This window comes from Lipophrys pholis, assembly GCF_963383615.2.
Source record: "Lipophrys pholis genome assembly, chromosome: 10".
NCBI classification, from domain to species: domain Eukaryota; kingdom Metazoa; phylum Chordata; class Actinopteri; order Blenniiformes; family Blenniidae; genus Lipophrys; species Lipophrys pholis.
In genome coordinates, this window is record NC_137640.1 from 7,658,135 (window position 1) to 7,679,698 (window position 21,564).

At 40.2% G+C, this 21,564-nt stretch overlaps 2 protein-coding genes across 2 annotated transcripts in view; both read right to left on the reverse strand.

Moving 5' to 3' along the window:
- ap1m3 (adaptor related protein complex 1 subunit mu 3) overlaps positions 1–3,153 on the reverse strand; it is a 37,297-nt gene extending 34,144 nt beyond the window's left edge. Inside the window, exon 1 of the mRNA XM_080473538.1 lies at positions 2,857–3,153. Within this exon, the coding sequence (XP_080329664.1) occupies positions 2,857–2,898 (42 nt within the window). The 5' untranslated portion in view covers positions 2,899–3,153. The remainder of the gene's footprint in view (positions 1–2,856) is intronic.
- A 1,659-nt stretch (positions 3,154–4,812) lies between these two features.
- cUnh1orf210 (chromosome Un C1orf210 homolog) lies at positions 4,813–14,495 on the reverse strand. Its single transcript, XM_080474083.1, has 5 exons — positions 14,380–14,495; positions 14,176–14,265; positions 9,575–10,100; positions 9,004–9,198; positions 4,813–7,713 (listed from the first exon to the last, which is right to left on the reverse strand). Exons 3-5 carry the CDS (start codon positions 9,621–9,623, stop codon positions 7,511–7,513), a joined length of 447 nt encoding a protein of 148 aa, XP_080330209.1. The 5' UTR covers positions 9,624–10,100; positions 14,176–14,265; positions 14,380–14,495; the 3' UTR covers positions 4,813–7,510.
- Between the last annotated feature and the right edge of the window lie 7,069 nt (positions 14,496–21,564).

Genomic DNA, 21,564 nt, shown 5'->3' on the forward strand with positions numbered 1-21,564 from the left:
TTGGTGAAGTAAAATGTTGTGATATGTTTCGATCGAAATCCTCGATATAAAAAAATATTGCAATATAATGACAATTTGAGATTGGGAATTCAATGTAAGAAAACTTAAAGTAAGAAAATACAGAAAGTAAGATGCACAGAAAAACTCCCTCGCCTCAGAATAATTAAACAAAAGTGTCCAATCAATTCATACTGCTGGTTGACCTTAACAATCAGCAAGAGAAAACTACAGGGGGAGATTCATTGGGAGTTTGTTACTGGGACACAAGAGACTGACTGTTTACAATGTGTGAAATCTCGAGGAACCACTCACCGCTGACCTCAGCCGCAAGACAAGCAGCCGCAGAGGATTAAAAACCAAGTATACTCAATCAAGAATCCATTTGATCGGTTCAGGACGTAAAATATGAAAGCGATACACGCAAAATGGCAGCATTCAGCAGAGCAGTCACACTATTTTAATAGAGATGCTCTCGCCTCTAAATTCAAACCAAAAAAATACTCATTTCTCAGCTGAAGTCAGTTTGTGTCTCCTATTAAAACGCTGACACTGCAAACTGAGTCACATGTTAATTGGATTCTCGCTAATATAATGAATCCTTGTTTCAGAAAAGCTAGATCTTATTCTGAAAAGAATACCCCCCTTTTTTTAAAGAGTGACATGGCTGTCCAGGGTTAACAGTGGCTTATTTATAAATGAAAAAGAAAAAAAAAAAAGGCCCATTGAAAAGTACCAGTGTGTCGATCAACTGCAACTATTTAACACTGTGGAGTGAAATCAGCCTTCACTTGAAATCCACAGACAAGCTTCTTGGTTGGGGTTCAGATGGAGGTCAGTGTCTTTATGTATTACCTTTGTGAAGGCCTGCACGAAATGTGCGTTTGGTTTGAACTGGATTGAGATAAAACGTCTTTGAAGAATTTGTAGAGACTTCAATCTAACGTCCAATCCTGCCAATTGATCCATTTGTAGTCAAAGAGTTGCGCTGAAAACAGAGACGCTCTTATAGCCCTCAGCATTAACGCAAAAGTCTTGAGTTGCCAAACAATAACAGTACTACGCAAGCATCTCAGACAGAACGTGTGTCGTAAATGAAGCTTGAAATATACATTCCGAAGCATTCTGGTGTGAACAGATAAAATTGTTTTGATCAGTCAAACCTCCGAGAAGTTTAGCATTTTAACGGAGTGCTGGTTTAAAACTGAAGACGAGTCATTGTCCTCTCAATACTGCAGTTGAAGGTCAGTTGACTTTGAACTTTGGCATTACTTGTAATAGTGCCTCAAAACTTCATCTCAGGCATCTTCAGTTATCAAAAATGTATTTATTTATCAGATTTATCTCGCTATTCATTTTTATCTATATGGACATTTTAAATATCAAATACCATTTTGTCAGTTTTTCCTTTTAGAAAAACTCTTAATCTAAACTCCAGTTTTTCTTCCTCCGGAGCTTTAATAAAACAGCATCTGGTCGGGGCAGAGAGAGGGCGAGGATGGAAGGTGGAGGACTACTGAGTTGCCCCGGGGCAGAGATCGCCAGAAAGCAGGAGAGAGCTGCAGGAAAAACCTTTAATCTGTACAATCAGACATCCAGGCAATGAGGGACTGATCCCTCTCCCTGGTGGGCTTATAAGGCTTCTTCAGCAATTCCTTTTCCTGCCCCTCAAATAAATTAACTCTGCAGGGTTTAGACGGAGAATCTGAAGTGAGTGCGATTTTTAGGAAATACGGCCAAAAACGACAGCGATTAAGCCAAATAGTGTGAACGGCGTTGACTACTGCATGCTTCACCACGACTTTCAGCAGTCTCACATCTAGTTTTGTTTTTCACTTTTAAAATCAAACCGACTGGGGATTTTCTTTCATCGAGTATTTCCCCTTTAATTTGTCTTAGAAACTGTAAAACTGCATTCGATGGAAGATTGATAGATCTGTATAATTAACAGTTTAAAATCAAGACACTGAACTCTGTTTTAAACAGACTTTCGCTTTCTTTAAAGCAAAATTGTTGATGCACAGTTTTTCTGAAGCTTCCGTGGTGGTAAAAAACAAACAAACACAAACAGCCTTGGGTCTGCTCTGTTGGTCAAACACACAAAACAAACTGCAGTAAACAAGTTGTGTTCCTGGAGAAGAATATTTGAGTTTTTCTGTCATTTTTCTTTCTCACCAGACTGTTCAAGAAGATGGCACATATGGGAAGCTTTTACATTTCAGTAGCAAATAAATCATTAGGAAGTGTGAAACTGAAATAACTTCCAAAAAAGAAATGTAAGTAACTAAACTAATTGGTAATATTCATTATTTCCTGCTGTGTGTAGTGGATCCTACAAATGTTTCAGCCATGGCTTGGTACAATCATGTCCAACCATACTTGTGCTTCAATTTAAGTCAGAAATAACAACAACAACAACAACTTAAGTTTAGAAGTAGTACGTTAAAACAAGCCTAAGGATTGGAGGTGTAAACTTTGAAATGGGACACATCACATGAAATGAAGGCTGCATCACTGCACAAGAACAAGCCCTGGCTGTGTGTGTCCGCTGCGCGTCAACGAAACGAGTTTGGCGAGTTGAGTTTCTCTTCCTGTCTCTGTCTCTCTGTCCTTCATGGGGACTCGGAGAGAAACTCAGCGAGCAAAAAAAAAAAAAAAAACACACTTGGCAGGAAACAACCAACGGTGTGTCATGGCACAGCGCGTGAAGTTGCAGGGCGTATCAATAGGAATCATCCAACGGTGACTTTAGTCGTTCTTCTTTCGGGACAGCGCAGCGCAGCAGTCTCACCTTGTGGCAGGTGCTTCGGTGATCATGATGGCAACTTCCCCAAACCAACAAGTCGCCACAAAACTTACCTTTCCCTTCAGGTCGAGGATGAATATCGCTGACGCCGACATTTTGGTGGCGAGAAATCCTCGAGAACGAGAAGTAGGTTAGAAGATATCTGGATCTGGGTCTCCACTGAGATATGGGTCACTTAAATGGAGAGATAGACGCTCCTCTCTCTCTCTCTCTCTCTCTCTCTCTCTCTCTCTCTCTCTCTCTCTCTCTCTCTCTCTCTCTCTCTCTCTCTCTCTCTCTCTCTCTCTCTCTCTCTCTCTCTCTCTCTCTCTCTCTCTCTCTCTCTCTCTCTCTCTCTGCGTTTCGCTGCTTTTTCCGGACCAACACGTCAAGTTAGAGACAATAACAAGCTTCCTGCTGAAAAAAACAAACAAACCCACAACTGAACCCTTTTTCGATTTCGTAGGGCTTTTCCGTTTTCACAAATGGCTTTAAAGTTTTACACCTCTTTCCCACGGGAATTAATTTAATAAGTTTATTGTATGTCGTTCTTTTTGTATTTACTTTTGATTAAATTCCTGAGGGAATTCTTGTACTTTTGTTCAATATTTATATGCAGTTTCCAGATTAGGATTGTGCATACTTTACCCCCCAAAAATCAAAATGTATGGTTTCATTTTGTTTTTGTTATTTTGCTGTTGTTGTTTTTTTGTTTTTTGAGCATCCGGGAAAAATGTTTGTTGTGGCTGAACAAACTGCACATTTGACAATCATTACAATAATCATTGACCAGTTAAGTCGCAGATTCCACCCGGGGAAATTGTATTGAAATGTTTCTATTTTGATTTTAATGCATTAGTGTAAAAAGATTAAGAACGTATTATTATTATTATTATTATTATTATTATTATTATTATTATTATTATTATAGTTGTTGTTTTTCTAAGTGGAAGTATTTATTTATTTATTTATTTATTCCATAAATCTTACTATTTGTTTTTATTTCAATTTTTTTTTTTACGTTTGGAGCTTTATGACCAGAGTAATCGTGAGGATTTAGCGTGGAAGTAGTGGCACGCCCAGGCAGGACAGTCTGAACGCTTCGCCTTTACTCTGAAAGGCCGCGCCTCGTCTCTTCCGCGGCTGACGCCAGCTTGTCGTTCCCTGGTGCGCTCCGCTGCTGACAGCCCCTCGCAGACCTGTCAGTCCGCTCTCGTCAGGCGCGCCTCCTCCCGGGACCAGAGGCGCTCCGGGCCTCCTCTCCCCGACGCAGCGTCAGTCTTAATTACTGTTGTTTATATCAGGGTTACAGAGTTTAAAACGAACGGTGAGTGTTGCGTTTCCCAGATCGCGTCCAGTGGGACACAAGAACAAGTGAAACCAAATCAGATTACTTCCACCAGTTTGACCTCCGCAGACACACCGAGCGACACGTTCGCATCCAGAATCTGAGTTCTGCTTTTAGCACTTTTATGATGGAATTTCAGGAGGACTTCAGTCATCAGAAGAAGTAGGTGATTGGGTGAATCAATTCACTTTCATGGCCACTCGTGCTAAAAATAACAGCCAAAGGTGGATGAAAATTAATTACAAGTAATGGTAGAAATGAATCGCCCTACATTCTCATGTGGCTGCTCTGTCCCACCTCTTCTCTTTCTGTAGGTCTATATTTAAACATCCTGTTGGGGTTCATTTGTTACTCACGTTTCACTAAATTAACACGCTGGTATTGTGTGTAATGTAAAATACAAATGTGGATCTTCTTATTTCCCCTTATAAAGCAGTTAAGCAGTTTAATAGATTATGACACACTATTCTAAATCTTGGGAGCACCATCAATTTTGTCCTAAATTACACTTTACATATTTTTTGTTTTTGTATTCGCTTCTATGCTCGGTTCAACTGTTGTTCAGTGTTTAACAACAGTTCACCGAGAGCAATTGCCTCTGCAGTGCACTGGACGCACGCACACACTGATAACAGTACAAAAGCAGGATCTGTCAAAGTGAAGACAGGAAATTTCAGGGGGCACAATATATCACAGATTTATTGTTGTCACAGTGTTAACATGCACACTATATACCCTTACACCAAAAGACTCACTGAACTGTGATACATTATGCTTAAATGTTTATTGCATTCATGTACAGCGAATTCAAAATGACAGAATTCTAAATTTGAAAAAAAGATGTGATTAACATTAAATTCCAAATTAAAAGGTTTTCGTCGACTCACAGCGTTAATTAGCTAATACCTGGTGCAACCCTCCAGAAGTCAGAAAAACAAATGAACAATGATCAAAAACGACAAAGTCAACAAACTGTAACACTTCAGAAACGTTGCTGGTTTAAACTGCGGCTGTGATTAAAAAAAGTAAGATGGAAAAAAATGTGTCCATTCACAGTGTGGGTAAATTTTAGGTGGCAGAAGGCGCGCTGTGTTTGGAAAGACAAGAATCTCAAAAAACAACAGTATTTTGATTTATTGCAAATCATATCATTATAGCACGACACTCAACCGCATTTTACGTATTTTGCATGTTGACGTCACTAAATTCCCCTGTAGGTGTGTGCGATTGTCCAGAGTCAGCTGAGATGCGCTTCAGATTAAAGGGACTCTAAGTTGGATGAAGCAGTCTATGAGATGGATGAATGCTCGTCTCAATTTGGCAGCGGTTTTGTAGTGTTTGGCACCCTTTTCCTCACAGCCAGAAGAATTTAGTTTCCATGTTTCCAGTCTGTGTTTGGAGGCCTTCATGTGTGAAGCTTCTTCATGTTCTCCTTGTGACTGCATGTGATAGAGTGTCTGTCTGTATCCCCCTTGTGATGGACTGGTGGTCTTTAGACCCTGGAAAGACCACCTCTTTACCCACAACACGGATTGGCTCTGTTGCCTTTTCATGACGTTGTTTTGTTTACAAAATGCTACTTCTTTCTCACACCCTTACCAGAAAAACCTCTGGCAAGATCAGCGCTATCAAATAAACAAATCAGTCACTCAGCCAATGACTTCAGTTCACAAATCTGTCAGCAGAAACAAAGGAGCCTGATTTATTTTGACGTTTGCCGATGGGCAAGTGAAAATTAGGTTCCCCTGATTGACACGTATCACTGGGAGACATTATGGATGCTAATGTTGTGCCATGAAAATTAGATTGGTATATTAGATAATAAAACACAAATCATAGAAGTTGGAGGTGTTTTGAAAGGAATCAATTTTGAAACATCACATTTTAATGATTATATTTTATCCAATTATGCATTCCAATGATGTCTGCCTCTCTTGCTCACAGAATGCATGCATGTTTAAAAAATAAAAATAAAAATAAAAATCTAAATATAACAGTGCAAAAAGGCAATGAAACAGTGAACACACCAAGCCTTTACAAATATTCTTCACTGGGCAAAAATAATCTGAATTACAGTTATTTTGTGCCCAATAACATTGAAAATGTTTAAAGGTCATGTGGTTAGCACATCTGTCCCATAGACACGTTAACTGGTTAGATGACTGACTGGGCCTTTATAGAGCATGCTTGCATGTTCTCCCTGTGCCTGCATAGGGTTTTCTAACGGTACTCTGGCACCCTCCCACGCAAACATGTGGACGAAAGTGAAGATTAGCAACTCTGAATTGCCCATACACTTGTATGTGTTGGGCCTGTGATGGTTTGGTGACCTGGATGGAGGTTTGGCACTTAAAAACAACTTTTGTCAAAGGTACTTTATGTCAGTTGTGACACACAGTGACTGTGTGGTTTTGTGGTTGCTTTGCCCTCTCAGGGGACCCAGCAGCTTGCAGTGGCTGATTAAATGATGAAAAACTGCGTCATATGAAAGAGATTGAAAATAATAGATGACCTTTTTGTCTGAAAGTAGGAAGTTAAACTGGAAATGACCTTTTCAAAAGGGAAATTATCCTAAATGCTCTGAACTCTCCTGAAGGATGCAACTTAAAAATGGAAATTCCACAGTATGAGGGTTTATTGAAATCAAAGATAAAAAATAAAAAAAATACATTTCAAAAAAGATATTTGAGGATTTTTCAAAAAGCAGCCTGTGCAAAACAACAAAACTTCAAAACAAATCAAATAATCATTTTGAATGGAAAAGGAGTCTACATTTTCAGAACGCATGTGAAATGCTCACATAAAGTTATTTCTTCAATTAGTCCAGAAAGTTAATATACACAAGAGAGGCAACATTTTTATTTGGATGCTCTCCTTTTGGCACATAACCGTTGATTAAGTACTGAGAGTATGCTTAATCTTTGTTATTAGTGCACGTTCACGAGTTGTCAGATGTCAGTATTAAGTGAGGCCGACTGTAAAATTCCTGTAAATTATGTTCTGCCAGACTATGAAGAGAAGCCAAAAGATGTCGATAATTAGTTCAACTGCTCAGCATGTAACTCCAAGCCATGCTACATGCTACATGTTAAAGAGTTTCGGTTTTCACACAGCAACAATGCACATATCATACGCATATAGAGAATACATTACGTTTTATGGCATTTAATAAGTACTCATATTGGTACTCGGTATTGACATGTAGCTCAAGGTTAGTACTCGTACTTGTACTCGTCTTTTAAAAAAGTGGAATCAGTGCATCCCTCCTTTTTATTTTTACAAACCGTCCACTTTTGTAGAGGAAAAAAAAATGTAGGTTTAAACTCTCAAAAGAAACAGACCGGAGTGAAATTGGTGGCTTTTCAGGTGTACGAATACTTTTAAGTGATGGAAAAGTCGATGTCGTCCATCTCCTCCTCCGTGTCCATGTCTATGATCTCCGCCTCTTTCTCGGCCCTCGCTCGCTCACTGGCCGGGATGTAGTTGTCCTCAATAAAGCCGTCATCGTCCTCCTCTCCCATCGTAGGGATGCAGTGAGGGCCCATTCCACGTCCCCCTTGCATGACAAATTCCACCTCGTGGCCTGGAGACACACGCAACAATCGTTACAGGCTGAGTCCAGCCTGATGGAGTCATCAGCGTTCCCACGTTTAAAAAGACCTGACATTTGTAAACGGCTGCAGTCTGACATCTCTGTCTTGTTGATGAGCAACGTGCATCTGCTCCTTGGTCGTGGGTGATTTGCAAAGTGGATTTCAGTTTTCTTTGAATTTTTGCTTTCAGGGTGATATTCTTTTTTTTTGGGGTGTTTATTGATCATAAAAAAATATTTGTTAATCTGAATGAGTTCCTCTGAAGGAGCACAAAATATAGGAAACATTTTACTGAGCGATTACATCTTACTCGTGATGGATGTTCACAAAGGATTTAATCCTGCTGTTGTTTTGACAATTGTATACATTTTGAAAGCTGCTGAATCATCATACTATATCATAAAAGCAACTGGAAGACCTGAACACTTGAAGATGTGTCACATCTCACGCGCAAAGCTTCATCAGTTCTAACGTTCCCCAGGTGACCCAACACCAGCTCTAAAGAGAACTCTTGTTGCTTTATTTTTCTCGAAGCAACAAACACAAGTTTAGAGTTAATGAAGGGACCTACATTATGGATAATATTATAAATATCGATAATGGAGCCTTTTGGTTACGTAGTCAAACGTCTTCAAAAACATCAAGAGTGTCCAGTTGCCTTCATGGCTTAATAAAAACATGATTGTTAATGGTTGCCGTGCTTGCCTCACAACTACAGGGCATATCTGGGTTTGCGTGTTCTTACTGTGCACGGGCGTTAGTCTGCAGGTTTTTTCCAGAGACGTACTCATTTAGTTAATAGGTGGCTCTGAATTGCCAGTTTGTGTCTGCCTATTTAATAGTAGCCAACATGTCCGGTCTAGTCTATCTAGTCTGACATGATTTTCTTTGTTCTTTCTTGGGACTAAATATGTTTGTAGTTGTGGTATGTTTACAGGTGAGAAGTAAAACATACACAAACAGAGCTTTTTTTTTTTTTTTTTTTTACATTGTTTGGGTTGTGATAGCCACGTGGTAATTACTATGGCATGTAGCAATTAGCTCAGGAAGTTAGCATCAGCACTGAAAAAGGCTTGAATGCACCAGGCTTGTGTTTCTTGACGTGAGCAGCATCGACAGCTGGAGATCACTGTCTAACCTTCTGGAGGCGTCGTGGGACCAACTGGATGAAACATGGATGAAAGGAGATTCCCGTCTAATGAGACGTGTTCGCAATGACTGCTCATTGGTTTACAGTTTACCTTCAGTTCTTTACAAACATTACAATAATAAATACAAACCTGACGGGTCACAATGACTGACAGTGTCTGTGTCCCTCAGCCGTGTGTGTCTGTAGCTCGCCAGGTAACGCCGAATCACCTGGCATTTTGCTAGAATGGCGGTGAGAATGGCGAAAGAGACGGCCGTGACCAGAACGGCCACTAAGAATTCCCAGTTGTGGCTTGGATATTTGGATGTTGGACTCACAGAGGTGTCTGCAAAAACATGACAGTAAATCATATTCCAAAGTGAAAAAGTAGAAGAAAAATAAAAATCCTCAAAGATGGGTCCACAATTTTCTGTTTGGGGCTCCAGTGTCTCTTCTCTTTTTATGACAGTTTCTCAGGTTACAGGTAGTAAAATGCAATTTAATAAACATAAACCATCTACAATCCCCTAAGAAGATAATATAGCCTGTACAAATGCAAGTTGTGTTTCTATTTAGTTAATGTAACAAGATAATGAAGAGCAGAGAAAATGAGTGTCTAAATACACAATGCGCGTAAATATCGCTTACATTTATTCGCATTTGCATTTAACAAAATGCTCTGGAAGACTGACATGAGTTTGCAGAAACTGCTGACGTCTCACCATTTTTTGCTGCTGCTGGCGTGGTGGTCACGTTTGATAATAGGTCCATCTGACTTTTCTCTTGTTGGTGCCGTCTCTTTTAGGGAAGAGACTTCTCCCGTGTCTCTCGGTTGGGTGTTCAGTGAGACCTGTGTTTTGCTTTTACCACCAAGTTTGGCATGGAGACATGTGTTATGGCAGTAGATTCCACACACTTCTTTTTATACAGGATCCACAGACACTGTTCTGCACTTCAACTGAAGTGGGCGGCGTTGATTCCTCCACCAACCAGTGCTTGAAGTGATATGCGTTGTTTAGTCTTCTAAAAGCTGAGTGGGATCTGGAGTAAGAGTTGCAGGGCAGGCATCCCCCCAGATGAGGGAGGTAGTTGTCTGAAAGATTTCTGTTGACCAGGGAAGACAAACCCTCAGAGCTCCACTAGGTGGCAAGGTTGAGTGGCAGGGTGCTTTTTGATTCAGTGGCAACTGGGAGTGTTGCATAGATTGAAATATGAACCAGGGTCATTTTACTGCAGCTCCATGATGATCTAGAAAAAGTAGAAAAGAGGTATGAAATTAAAGCAGTGTGACCTTCTTATTTTAGAGTTGCGCACAAAGGCATTTTGCAAAAAGTCTAAAAAAAGGCTTCTTAAATAGAGTACCAGTAAGCTGTACCCCCTAAAAACCCCCATGTGGCTTTGAATTCTTTTGAGTCCTTTGTGCCATTCGATGCATATTTTATAAGCGGGGTGCATACAAAGAACATGAACAATCAAATGACCTAAATATTTCACTTAGTTTCTATGAAGAGTGAGTGTGTCATCATCATAAGGATACACAGCCTGGGTCCTCTATATGGAGAAGTCATAATTGAGTATGAGCTGTTGGGAGCTCGGGAGGATATCGTCCAAAACAGGAAAAGTGTGTCACAAACAGGAACTCTCACATGCTGAAGGACCTTCCTTCGGAGTTCGCGCTTGTAGGAAACAGACAAAATCACAGATTTCTATGTGTTTCAATATATGCTTTCTACAATCGAGTTCTTAATGTTTGAACTCAAATGACCAAATGACCTTTTTGCTTTGAATAAAATCAATCTATTATTACATTTTATTTAGTTGATCTGTTTTCTTCTGCTTTTGTTGTGAGATAAACTGTGGGAGTAAGTGCCAAAACATCCTATAGATAGATAGTTTGATAGAATGTCAAAATATAAATCACAGTTGCACACCTGAACAAAATTTCATTGCAGAAGGCTCAGATAGCAAATTGAAAAAAAGTGTCTACAACACATGACAGTAAAAGTATAAAAAAAAAAACACGAAATGCAAATACAGCACAAACAATGCGTCCACAGTATGCTGTATAGAGAGAGGAACTTGGTGAACAGCAAATTTGAGAGTTATTGACATGCAAGTGTCCAGGAACTGGCTGCCTTTATTTACATACATTCACAGAGCTGGAGAAATGCTCTTTCACGGGTTATTTGTTGCTCTTACTCTCATATGTAGTGCTCAGCATGAAATGTGTGGTAATGGTGTCAACACACCTCTCATAAAACCATGACACCATACTTGTGAAGAAGTGTGGAGCGGTAGTTATTTATCCTTATGCACTTCAAACTGTAAAATGGGCGCGCAACAAGCAACTTAGCAACAAGGTCAATGTGAGTAGCAATTCATATTTGGAATAATGTGCTGCAGGACAGCAGGACACGAGAGATTTCTGCTCGGATGTCAAAATCAGATTTGGACATATCAAAGATGACCATCATAAGGCATTTTGTAGAAACTGGAGCTGAGCTGGGAAACTCCCTTTTGATTAAATCTTGAAGTCTTTGGTTTGGTCTGTATGTGGAACTCTGTGTGTTCGTTTGCTTTATTGTTGTTTTTTTTTAGAAAATCAGAGATATAAAGTTGTCAAGGTTTGCAGTGATCCGTAGCAAAATGAATGAATCCATAACGTTTCACTAAAATTCAGTAAGGATTATATTTCAATCAGAGAGCAATTGCAGCCGTACATCATGAAATCTGTGCGACGACTCCGCATGTCGGCTAACAAGGTGAACATAAAAAAGTTAATAAAAATGGAGCAGGGTACTTTTAAATAGTCTAGACTCTACAGTCTATTTTTTTTTTTCCTTTCTTCAAAATGTTGTTTTCTTGGATAGGAGCACAGTTTTTGTACATCTTGCTTATTTATTTTAGGGGGGGGGGGGGGGGGGGGGGGCTCTGAGGTCATTTCTCACAGCGAGAAGGGTCTGGCTGCTTAAGCGCCTGCCATTAAGCCTCTTCCCCTTCATCTTCTCAAGCTATTCTCCTCAGCAGTGCTGGCTGTAAACACAGCAACAGGGCTGTCTTTATCTCTTCCTGTTCTGTCCTCACACAGGCAAAGCCCAACAAAATATACACACCAAGCAGCACAGGACCGGGAGCTATGGGAGCCAGAAACTTATGTGTGTCAGATGTAGCAGTGTTTGTGAGTTTTACTGCGCTCGGCTGCTATTTCGTCTGCACTAGTGCGGGGAGATGTATGCGTTAAAAGGCTGCATTTGCATCTTTGTCTGTGTTCGAATGCCATTCTCAAAGTAGGAAGTCAGTTTTTTTGTAATCCTGCTTTGTTTCATCACCCCATATTGTGAGTCCCGTATCAGTTTATAGACACTAATGATGGCCAGAGGGTGTGAATTGTTACTCATTAAACTGTCATTAAACTGAATTAAACATCAAAACTACACTCAGCTCCCGGAGTGTGCTCACACTCATTTGAGTGGATAAATTAACTGGAAGCAACTTCACGGTTTCAGATTTGATTATGCCGCATGAGGTGACAAAGGAGATTTGTGATGAACTTCTGTCAACTTAGGCAGCAAAGAGCCTAAATGCGATTTGTTAAGCACTGTTCTCTGAACACATTTGCTTTCACTGATATGTAAACACCAAACAAATGCAGGCCTTGCATCTCCCTGGCTGCAGCAATAACAGATATCCGTGCCGCGCAGATAATTAAAAAAACAATATGTCGCCCTTTAGTTGGCCCTCGCTCTAACAAGCCACAAAGAAACAAGCCTCCCTCTTTCTCTCTTATCCCACTGCCAAGTTCAGTATTTTTGTCTCGCTTTGAAATGTGTGGAGGAGTCAGACCTTGCCATTGTTTGTCAAGGATGACATCCACAAGATCTAAATGAGCCTGTATTTAAAGTAAAAGAGGGAGAAAAAACCCGGCTGGCTGAGCGTGATTATTTAACCAACGTACTGGTTATTGTACTGTTGTTGCTTAACTGGAGCAAGGTCATTATAGCTTCAGCTGAGTGCTTTCATAAGTCATGTTTGGTTTTTGTCTCTCAGTCCTGGTACAATGACAGAGTCAACAGAGAAGCCACAGCAGCACAATGAGACAAAAGCCAGACTAAGGAAGAAGTAAAACTCCACAAACGACAGTGTTTGACATGGTGAAGTGAGTTTCAGCACCTGTCCTCTTGGTGGAATAAAAGCTGTTGATCTGAGTGGCGGCAGAGCAGAGCAATGGATGAGCTGAGCTGTTTGTGGTGAAAACATGTGGGCCCACTGTCACTCCAACCAAGAGGCAGTTTGCTTTATATCTTCCTAAGAAATGCATATGGAGAGCCAGATGAGTAAAAATAGTTTCTACTTCATTATCATGCGAAGGATCTCTCCATCCTTGTGTCATAAATACAGTCAATATAAAGTGGAGAGAAGACACTTTTTTATATAAAGTACAAGTTGTCCACCTTTCATATTTTTTTTCAAGTCAATGTTTCTCACCCCCCAAAATAAATCAGTGACCTGATAAGGTAAACAATACAGTCATGTCTCTGGTTAATCTTCTGCAGTACCTTGTACCAACAAACTGTGATCTTTTGGACTTCTAAGTTATTTTTACCTTACGTCACCAATATGTGGAAACAAATTGTTTTATGACAAAGTTTATTCTTTCTTGGTCATGAACTCGTTTTGTTATAGCATTAGTTTTAGTAATAACAAACTTCATCAATGTATTTGCCCCCCATGAAGTCCACATTGTTACATTGAATACATTTTATATTTTGAAAGCAAAGGGGGGAGTAAATATGTTGTCGAAGCCAGCTTCAGCGAAAGCAGCTTAGTTGTTTTGCCTCTTCTTTATGTATTAAAGTCCAGTGAGTGTGTCAATGAGTTCTGGAATGAATTTTCAGGCCAGAGGGCGTTGAGAGCAGCATTTGCATTTATATACTGCAGTAACCAAGCAGATAAAGTTCAAGTACAGTAACATAGGTCTTAGATGCAATGTTGGCTTTACTGTAAATTTTATTTATTACATATTCTATGACACATGAATCTTCTCAACAGTCAAACAAATGAAAAAGAAAATTCTGCTTAATGCAAATAAGTAAAAATGGAGAAAAAATACAAGGTATTTTAACTGTGACAAACAATTGCACAGCTGACTCAATATTCATGAGCCGTTAAGATTCCCCTGTCATTGCCTTATTTATACTGTCCTCCACTGTGGTTAAAACCAGAGTGAATATATCACAGAGTTTGTGGTTTCAGCATTTTAAGCCATCAAATGTGCACAAAACGCTCGAGACGTCAAGGGCCAGCAGTTCATTCGAGTGCTTACCTGATAACCTGTGCGTGTAGATTTCTGCAACTTCACCTGCTGTCTGTCAGCCAGCACATCAGCCTTGACTACGTTTTCTTTTGGCTTTCGCTGAAAGAAAATGGTGAAATGTTGAGCAAAGGTTGGACGAGGTGTGCTCTGTAGCCAATTCCCAGAAAGAGAAGTTAATGGGTAACTTTGTAACTAAGGTGTGCTTTGTCCCACCTCCCGTTGCTCCTTTCCATCCAATGACACGGCAGACCTGGCCAGAGGCAATGTTGTTAAGTCTGCAGTCCCAAACCAGGAAGAGGCCAAACAGCTATTGTGTCAAATTTTATACTGAAACTTTATTCACGAGTATGTGTTTACCCGGTTAAACCTGTTTTTAGCCCGGGGGAGGTTTAAACAGTCTGTGTACATTTCCTTATCATGCCTCTCCTCCGCTGCTGCTCCTCGCTAACCCTTGTGAGGTGAGTGAGGGAATCGCACACGACGAGGACTGTTGTTTATATAAGACGTGCAGCACTGTGGACGGAGCAGTGGCTGGTGGCTCTGAAAGGAAAAGCGAGGTCACCCTGAAAACAATAGAGACACTTCCTGGCCACTCTGCAGAGCCCTCTGCATGGTTACGTCTCCCGACTTAACTCTTCTTCCTTCTCTGCCCGTTTGTTCCAGCTTCAGCTGCATTTATCAGATCTGATGGCAGTGACTACGATATCCTGTTAAATGATAACTCAGCATCATCTGAAAGAGGCAGGAGGGACTTTTTCTTTTTTTTTTCCTTTTGAAGTCAGTTCCGCTTATCTTTTCAGTGTTTTATCTAGTCAGTATTCTTAACATGTGACATTTGGCTAGACTCATTGATGGCTATTATACTTTATTGTTCATGAAGAACACATACAATAGAGCTTTTTACATCATCAAGCTGAGAGAATTCTTGCATTTTTAAACATCAAACATCATTTTGAGTCATTTTTCTGGACTTTTAACGAATGCAGTTTTCATTCTCTTCCCTCTTCTTGACTTTTTATGTTGCTTGTCAGCCTCGGCTCATGTATTCAAGCGAGACATCCTCTCTTCTGCGTGAGAAGTGTCGATCTGCAAAAGCACCAAGTTGGTGTTTAATGTCAGTCATCTTCTGTGACAGCGCTATTTCAATTGATATTTCTAAATGGGTGATGACTTTAAAAGCTTCCGAAGCTGTGGTTCTTAATCCAGGCCTTGACATCACCTGTTTTGCATGTTTTAGGTGTGTCTCGGCTCAGCACACCTCAGTCAGAAGAAAGTGTCTCCATCGAGGTCAAATGAGCTTACTCCGATGCAGTGTGTTGCAGCAAGGCAACATCTAAAGCATGCAGGACAGCGGCTCTCAAGGTCTAATATTGAGGACCACAATGCTCACAGTAAATAAAAATCTCTCTGAAATAGTGTGTGTTTCACTTTTTTGAGAGCACATTCAAATAAAATACAAATTTTACTGCTGATTTGAATTGTATTTGCTAACTTTTTTTTTTAAAGTGGAATTGTTTTATGTGAAACACTACAACTGATTGGCAGAAGCAGTTTGATATCGTTGAGTGGTATTAGCAGCTCCACGCAACCATAACTGATGAAATCCAATAGAGGATGCATTTAATAGAATTACTAAAATAATTTGCTTTCAAACAGTTGCAATGAAAGTTGAAGAAAGTTGCGAGTTGAGTCTTTGGACTTCTCCCTTCAAGAGTCTCCAGAGCAAATCATCTGCTTACATCTCGCTCAATCCCCTGCCTTCATTTCACACCTGGGAACTCGCAGTGAAAACCTCAGCATCTTCATCCCTGCCACCTCCATCGTGCACAGACAAGAGGTGGATCGGTAATATTCGGTCTTCCTCTTCTCCTTCTTGCAGGCCTCCATCTGTCCAGGTTTTTGTCCGTGCCTAAACTCTTTCAAATAGGTGGAGTGAATTTACATTTTTTGCCAAAAACTCACCAACTTTATACTGAAGCATTTTTTTTGATACGTAATCTTTATATTTCTCTCTGTTAAGTTATGTTATTTCTGAAACTAAGCAACTTTTTGCCACAGGTTATAACTATGATCTAAAGAATTCAACACTCCACTGGTTGTGATAAGGATTTGGATAAAGCCGGAGTAAAACATATGGATATTTCTTGTTGTTTCTATGACATTAATGTATAGGTAAGATATCCTTTCTGTTCCGATGCAGAAAACACACTACACTAAGAAATAAGAGTTATTGTATATTTGGTATTTTTCCTGTCAATCCATTCACAGCATACGCCCACAAACAGGTAAAGGTCATTAGTGTCAGCAGTGGGGCTGCTCACAGACTCTGGATAAGATTTTCGGAGGAAGCTGGGGGCTTTCCCCACATTTGCCCCCCTGGTATGTTTACTCTTTGTCCTCCAAGTGAAGTGGAGGGGTCTGAGGTCATGGCCATTTCTCTGGGGAAGATGGGAAAGCCTTGCTCACTCCTTTCATACGAGGGGGGAAATAACAACACGTGCCTTGCTATACATAACAATGGACAGTGGAGCTTTCGGAGGAAGAGCTAAAGTGACAAACAAGTCTGCGAACCACCATTAAGCATCAAGACGAAACAATCCAAAGGACCCGTGGAGGAGGGAGACTGAAGCCATTATCACTTTTTCTTTTTCTTTTTTTCGGTCTCACTCCACAAAAAGAATCTCCACGGGGACAAATTTAAGTGTGAATTTTATAGGGTGATAGCTTTGCATTGCTCACATTTTTGGGGTGAGTTTGAGAGTCCATATGTGGCCTACATCTGGCAATATGATAATGTGAGTGAGGCTACGTCCACACACATCTGCTTCAAATCTGAGAATAAAACAGCAACCCTTTTATTTCAATTTTGCGTTATTTTCGAAGAGATTTTCCACTCACAGATGGCAGTTAAATTGGATGTGTGTTGGGTCTCATTTCATTAATCGGGATGCTTCTTCTCAAAAAAGGCCTTTTTTGTGTTTTTCTCCTTCATGTCCGTCATTCTGTTGCCGTGATGACCCAGTTCCAACACAGCGATTGTTTTAAGTTTCATTCAGTTTAATCTAATATAAGAGTTTCCTGGCTTTTTGTGCTCAGCGGTGTAACATTACATACATCACTGGCACGAGTGTTCAGAGCACTGAGTCTGTATTTGTTTGACTTGAGTGCTTGCCACCACTTGCAGGTGTAACACTTCGTGCAAATACAGTAGAGAAACTGAGTATCCGTGTTCAAGTTGGTCTCTTTGATGGTAGTGTGGGTATTACTTTTCATTTATTTTCTTTAGCGTACTCTGGTGGACCTTACTACTAAAACAAGCATGTACTGCATGTAATGCATAACACTAAACATGTTCTAGTGTTTAAATCAACTGTCCGATTCGCTGTGCATTATGCTATGTGCACTTTTGCGTCCAGGAAACTGATTTACTCAGTAGATACTGTTAGGTTGATGTTTGCTTTGAATGTCATGCTTGTGTGAACACACTCCAAAAACACTGCAAAAAAGTAAAGTTAGCCCCAGTAGCACAGAAACACATCCTCGGAGTTGCAGCAAATATATAAATGTTTCTCCAAGTCTGAACATTTTTGAGGGATTCATGTGGGAGTCTCTACTTTTTTTAATAAGCTCCAACATGGTTGTTTTTTTTTAAATCCCTCTATGGAGGATAAAAGAATATGTATGTGAAAACTGAGAATGTGGGAGAATTTTTCATTGGTTCGGTGAGAATTATTAGACTTTTTGTCTTTTAAAGCACTGTTTTAAACTTACAAAATGCCTCAAAATCGAATGAAGTCAAATCAAGCAAGTAGTAATTTTTCAAGTATCCGCTATAAGCATACAGGACTATGATTATTTACACAATTCATCTTTAATACTGTAAATCTCAAGGAGTGACATAGAATTGAAAAAAGGATTAAAGCATGTGATCACAAAGTGGTGTAGTGGTTGTGCATAGAGGATTCGAGTCAAAGTTTTTAACAATTACAGAATTTTGATGTTACTACATTTTCTTACGCCAAGGACATATCGGTACTGTGTTGACCTGTCAATAATCAAAATGTCAGGTGTTGATTCAAGGTCACATTGTGGTGTGGCCGTTCAGAGAAGCTCGACGGTTCAAGCTGGAGCCAGGCCTTTTCTGTAAGGAGTTTACATGTTCCTACTTTACATGTGAGGGTTTATGTTGTTGGTCCCAGCCTAGAAGCTACTGGAATGCGACATAAGCAGCAACACAGCAAACATAACACTCTCACTGTTTGACCTCTGATCCAAATTCTGCCACCTGGTGACCTCATCATTCCTCTTTATATACCGAGTACTTCTTGGGTTTGGCCAATCAGGGCGGCACAGCTCAATTTACATACCTAATTGACCAGAGAGAAGCACACACACACACACACACACACACACAGAACCAAAACCACACAGAAACGACCGCAGTCGTAACTCCGGTCATGGCAGTTTCAAAAAGAATGTCCCAAAATTCATCATTTGTTTACTTCTCTTCAGGTATCAGCCGAAGTGATGTGAGGCCATCAGCATTGGCAGTTTATGTTGACGCGTTGCCAGTTCTTCAGGGTTTTTTTTAAATTGGCACCTGCCAATTTCACCCATAAAGTCAAGTTCCCAGATGAATTGTTGAAGAACAATAGTCCAATCAGCCATTTGCTTGTCATTTCACACCAAATCACGAGCTTTGCGGAGTGTCACTCATTGTTGTGAAGACTGCTTTAATATTACAGTTGTGTCAGTTGACCAGATCACAGTAATGAAAGACGAACTCATTGCCGAAGCGCAGGTTTTTCAGGAGTGAAGGTTCATTTTGGCAGTGACGGAAAAGTGATTCACTCATTTCCACATCAGTAACATAATCTTCCGCTTGAAGCATTTGAACAGCCTTCAATACAGTAGAGCTTTATCACTCCCTGAAGCAACTCTTGGCTTGAGCTTTTACCCATGCTGAGTTCCAACACGTCCGTCCATATGGACTTTCCCTGGCTCAGCGTTTACATGTACTGCAGAAGTTTTGTGTTTTTACCAGCCGTGGCAGTAGCAGGCCTTTCATTGCAAAAGTTTGTCAAGCATGAATCTTATTAGAATTCTCTCAAACTCGCACAAAACTGCCGTCCGGGACCAAAAAAAAAACTTCTTGCATGGCAGCAATTTTTGCAACACCCATACATCAATTGGCCGCTCATGGGTATAGGAACAATAAACTGGTAAAAAAAAAAAACTAACTAAAAAGGCTGTTGGCCTCACAACTTACAAACTGACACCTGAAAAAAACCAGAAAGCAACTTTTGTGGCATACTGTGAATATAAACCTAGTCCTAAACAGCACTTAAGTTGCAATAGCTCCAATAGTTACATTTAGTTCACGTTAAAGACAGATCATTTGTAAAATTTTCCAAATGTTTTGCAAATTCTTAATCTGTTTTACACACCACATTATTGACATGTTGACAATGTGTTGTGCAAAGTTTGTTGTGAGCTTTGTGTAAATCCACAAGATACCGTAAAAACACTTTTTTTTTTTTTTTTTTTAATCCACAAAAGCTGTTCGTGAACGCTTTTGTAATCTTTACTTAAGGACCGTGTCCAACTGCTGTCTAACTTTTACTGATAAATAATTGCCAAAGCAGTGTTTTTGCAGGATAACTCCTCATAACGCTGACATACAAAAGGATTTGAGGAGCCAGTATTTCTGTCTCAAATGTTTAATCAGTCACAAGTGTCTCAAATTAACCAAGCACTGGTTTCAAAAATGCCGAATGGCACACTTGTAAACCCTTCTGGTTTCAATCAAGCCGCCAGGCCAAACCAATGAATAATTTTTCTGAACAAATGTATTTGCATACCACAGGCCCGTGGAAGGACACAGGGTGTTGTAGGCCTTATAGCTTCCTGGTACTCAGAAAAGAACATGGGCAGTAAAAAGTGGATATCCTACAATGGCATAATCTGCATTTGGCAGCACTAATGTATTCATTGTTGCATGTAGTAAAAAAAAAAAGTGTTCTTACACACACTTCCTCAGTGTCTGGGAGTGCATGCATGCTTTGGCACCAGCACTGTATCCCTTCTTCTTACTGGTTGATGGGAACAAGAACCCGTGTGTGTGTGTGTGTGTGTGTGTGTGTGTGTGTGTGTGTGTGTGTGTGTGTGTGTGTGTGTGTGTGTGTGTGTGTGTGTGTGTGTGTGTGTGTGTGTGTGCGTGTTAGGCAAGTTGAATCAGACAGGAGCCGAGACCCCTCCACCTCCACCCCTCCGCCATCACCTCCACAGGCCTTTTCCTGCCTGTAGGGTGATTCCTGCCCCGGCGCTCCCTCCACTTCCTTCACACACATATCAGCCTCCAGCAGCAGTACCTCTTCCTGAATCTGGCTCAAGTTCCCTGGACACTCTGGACAAGCAAAAACAGCTCATCCATCTCTCTCTCTTACTCACGCTCTCGCTGTCTTCAACTCTCACTTGTGGCTCCTTCTGGGTTGAAAATCATTTAAACTTATCATCCCACGTCATTTCCCCAGACGACACATTGTTGAATCAGACGACTGACGCATCTGCAGTTTTAGTTTCTATGTCCATTTGCACAAAATCTTGCCGTAGCACTCAACATTCTGTGTGTTATTCAACTTCCTCAGAAAGCGTATATTATTCCAGAGACATGTTGGCTGGAGTTAGTACCACTCCCTTTCCACAATTTCCTTAATACTGAATGTTCTGTTGGAACACATATTCTATTTCTGTGATTAGGATTTGAAGGTCCAGTTTGCATAATAGTCCACATTAATCACTGAACCAAAGTGGATTCAGCACCAAAACTATCCATCATTGTATTTTTTTCTTTCTTTCTTTCAAATTCCATGTGCAATCATGTTCATTGGCTTCAGTTTCACCAATGACTCTTAAGTTGGATAAAGTCTCTTTAGGAGATGGATTTTAAATAGATAATTTTTTTTCTGAGAATATAATTTGGAGTTCATTATAATTGCATTTCTATAACTACAAACAGAATGATAGAAGTATTGACTAAAACACTGCCTCATTCTTTTGAGTGCTTTCTCTGAAATTGAAAACAAACTGAAATTCTCAACTTTATCAGATTGTGTGTGACATTTGCCTTTTCTAAACAACCCAGCAATAGCAAGTCCATGTTGCCTGTCCTGGAAAATATTACCTCCTCTCAATTTAATTCAGCTTTGTCTGCCGATCACCTCAAACAGTATTATCCCCGCGATCCCGTGCTGATCCTCAGTGATTTTTTTCACATTAGACCTGCAGGTTGACTCCACGATGTTATGATTAGGGCTTCCTCAGGCTGATCCAGAGGCTTTCCATAACACCATTAATGAGGTGTGTGTGTGTGTGTGTGTGTGTGTGTGTGTGTGTGTG

What these genes read in the sequence shown, in the direction of transcription:
- cUnh1orf210 (XM_080474083.1), bottom strand. Translation starts at nt 9,623, where the DNA reads ATGGACCTATTATCAAACGTGACCACCACGCCAGCAGCAGCAAAAAAT. An exon ending in GCCAGCAGCAGCAAAAAATG is followed by an intron (nt 9,199 to 9,574) that starts GTGAGACGTCAG and finishes ATGTTTTTGCAG; the next exon opens with ACACCTCTGTGAGTCCAACA. An exon ending in CAGTCATTGTGACCCGTCAG is followed by an intron (nt 7,714 to 9,003) that starts GTTTGTATTTAT and finishes GTGTGTCTCCAG; the next exon opens with GCCACGAGGTGGAATTTGTC.